The following is a 2,806-nucleotide window of genomic DNA, read 5'->3' on the forward strand; positions in this document are numbered from 1 at the left end:
CATGAGTTCCATTTTGTGGAATGGTCTTAAATCCAGTTAGAAAATGTTTGGTTATTCATATAACATTCATGCCATTACTACACAAGCAGTTATATCTTTTCAGGTTGCTGTAGTTTTCAAGGTTCATGGCTGGATAATAAGGATGATTATTTTGCTCCCCATACAACACCTTCTGGAAGTATGACAGCTAGTCAAAAGGCATGAAGATTCCAGGTGAGCACCAGTTTGATTTCTTCATGTTCTGTGACTTAGGTATGTGGTGTGTTCAGCAATAGGATGTTACTTATGGAGGGCAGCAAAAGCAATGACAGTAGTCTATAATGTTTAGAGGTCTATGAGACCTTACCAACCCATAAAGAAAAAAGAGATATTCCATACCTGCCATTTGGCTGTTTATTTGTTAGCTTGTGGTGTGTAGGTGGAGCATCGTTGCCCCATTATAGGGTGGTTCCATTTAATTTCTTTTTATATATGTATACATACATATTTTAAGAAAATTCTAAATAATAGGTTTCCATTTTTTTGTTTTAGGAACATATTTAGTGTTAAATATTGCTTCCCAATTTCCCTCTTCCGTCTTGTTCCTCCATCTCCTACCACACTTAAACTTTATTTTTTGTTATCCCTAATTCTCCCTTTTTACCCTTAAAAGCCCATGGTCCCCATGGCCCCTTATTAGTTAATATTTTCTATGGGTATTCTACCACAACAGAAACACCACATCAAAAAAGCCCCAAAACAAAACAAAAAAACCCCTAACCCCCCAAAAAACCATAAGAGGTCACATGATTGCCTGTAGTTGAAAGTACAAAGCTTCTTATTTATAATGAAAAATAATGAGAGAGGACACTTTGATTTGTCAGCATGGGCATACTTTACTTCTTTAAAAGAAATGCAATTTTCTTGAGTAAGTCATGAGAAGCTTGTTTAACTTGCTTATTTCTCAGAGTATATATGAAAGGATTCAGCATGGGCGATATGGAAGAAATAAGCACCGACACACCTTTATTAATGGTTACCTCTTCTTTTGCAGATGGTTTGATATAGATGAAGATGCAGCTGCCATAGGTGATGGAAACCACAATCATGTGTGAAGAACAGGTTGAAAAGGCTTTTCTCTTTTGTTGAGCAGAAGGGAATTTTAGAATTGTCCTTATGATGTACACGTAGGAAAAGACTACACATATAAGAGTAATGATGAAGGTCAACACTGCAGAGAATATTACCATCTGCTCAATTAGCCATGTGTCTGAGCATGATATTTTCAGAATAGGATTTGCATCACATCCAAAATGATCAATAATATTAGAGTCACAGAATTCCAGATGAAGGCCTAAACTAAGTGGTGGGAGGATAATCAGGAATGCTGACAGCCAACAAGAAATAACCATTGTTCTGCACAACTTGTTGCTCATGATGGTCATATAATGCAAAGGTTTACAGATGGCCACATATCGATCATATGACATGGTAGCCAGAAGAAAAAATTCAGCTACCCCAAAGAGGTCTGTAAAAAATAACTGAGTTGCACATGCATTGTAAGTAATTGTTCTGTCTCCAGTTGAAATACTGTATAAGAATCTTGGGACAGAGGCACTTGTAAATGAGATTTCTAGGAAAGAGAAATTTTGGAGGAAGAAATACATGGGAGTTTTAAGGTGGGGATCCACTGTGGTGAGGGTAATGATGGTTAAGTTACCAGTTACACTCAGTAGGTAGGTGATAAATAGAAAAATGAAAAGCAAGACCTGCAACTGAGGGTCGTCTGTGAGTCCCAGGAGGATGAATGTTGTAATTGATGTGTGGTTTCTCATTATCCACACCAGTAATTTTCCACATCTAAATGCTAATGTCAGGGAGACTTGGCCTGTAGAATTCAATGACAAAAATCAACAGTGATGAGCATTTTCATAAATATTCCTTCAATTCACCTAATATCTATGTGCTATTTTTATTAATGTGAAGAATTTTAGAGTGAGAAGACATATAGTTACACATATGCTTATTGTATTATTATAATAATACAATACTACTAGTATATATATTTGTGGTTTTAGTTAGGCATCCATGTGAGTGCATATTTATAAAACATATTAAGGAGAAAATTAAAACAAAGATGCAAAATATCCTTATCACAAAACTTCCTTCCTCCCTTCTTCTTTACCTCAGATCCACATTCTGTATATTATTTACTTCTCAAACTGTTACTATCTAGCTTCTAATCTTATTCACTAAAAATGTGCCCTTGCATATCTTCCTGTGATTTAACTCAGTATAAACAATTAAACAAATATAATGTTTTGACATACACCAAGATCTATTCTAACTGTACCATATATCTGCAAAGTATGGATGTCTCTTATCTCCAGGTTATTTTTTTATTTTTAGATTTATGTATGTATGCATTTATTTGTGTGTGTGTGTGTGTGTGTGTGTGTGTGTGTGTGTGTGTGTGTGTTTATGCACATGCTATAGTATATGTATTTGGAGGTGAGAGGAAAACTTGGGGTACTTGATTCTCTTCTTCTACTATGTGAGCCCCAAGTATTAAAGTCAGGATTTTAGGCTTGGAGGTAAAGACCTGTAACACACTGATTTTATTGTTTAGTTTTTTAATTGAGCATAGATTTTTTTCCATACAATATATCCTGATTACTGTTTCCCATCCCCAACTCCTCCCAGATCCTTTTCACTTCCTCACCCACCCAAATCCACACCCTTTCTTTCTCTATCTAATTAGAATACAAACAAATATGTAAAATGATTAACAATAACAACAATAATAAACAGTAATAATAAAAACAAC

At 35.1% G+C, this 2,806-nt stretch overlaps 1 protein-coding gene across 1 annotated transcript; it reads right to left on the minus strand.

Annotated features, from left to right (window-relative positions):
- Positions 1–875: 875 nt before the first annotated feature.
- LOC118571112 (olfactory receptor 6C68) lies at positions 876–1,814 on the minus strand. The gene has a single exon (XM_036170025.1). The coding sequence runs from the start codon at positions 1,812–1,814 to the stop codon at positions 876–878; it is 939 nt and encodes a 312-aa protein (XP_036025918.1).
- Between the last annotated feature and the right edge of the window lie 992 nt (positions 1,815–2,806).

The sequence above is a fragment of the Onychomys torridus genome, chromosome 20, assembly GCF_903995425.1.
Source record: "Onychomys torridus chromosome 20, mOncTor1.1, whole genome shotgun sequence".
NCBI lineage: Eukaryota > Metazoa > Chordata > Mammalia > Rodentia > Cricetidae > Onychomys > Onychomys torridus.

Coding starts and splice junctions, on each gene's coding strand:
- LOC118571112 (XM_036170025.1), bottom strand. CDS start 1,814: ATGAGAAACCACACATCAATTACAACATTCATCCTCCTGGGACTCACA.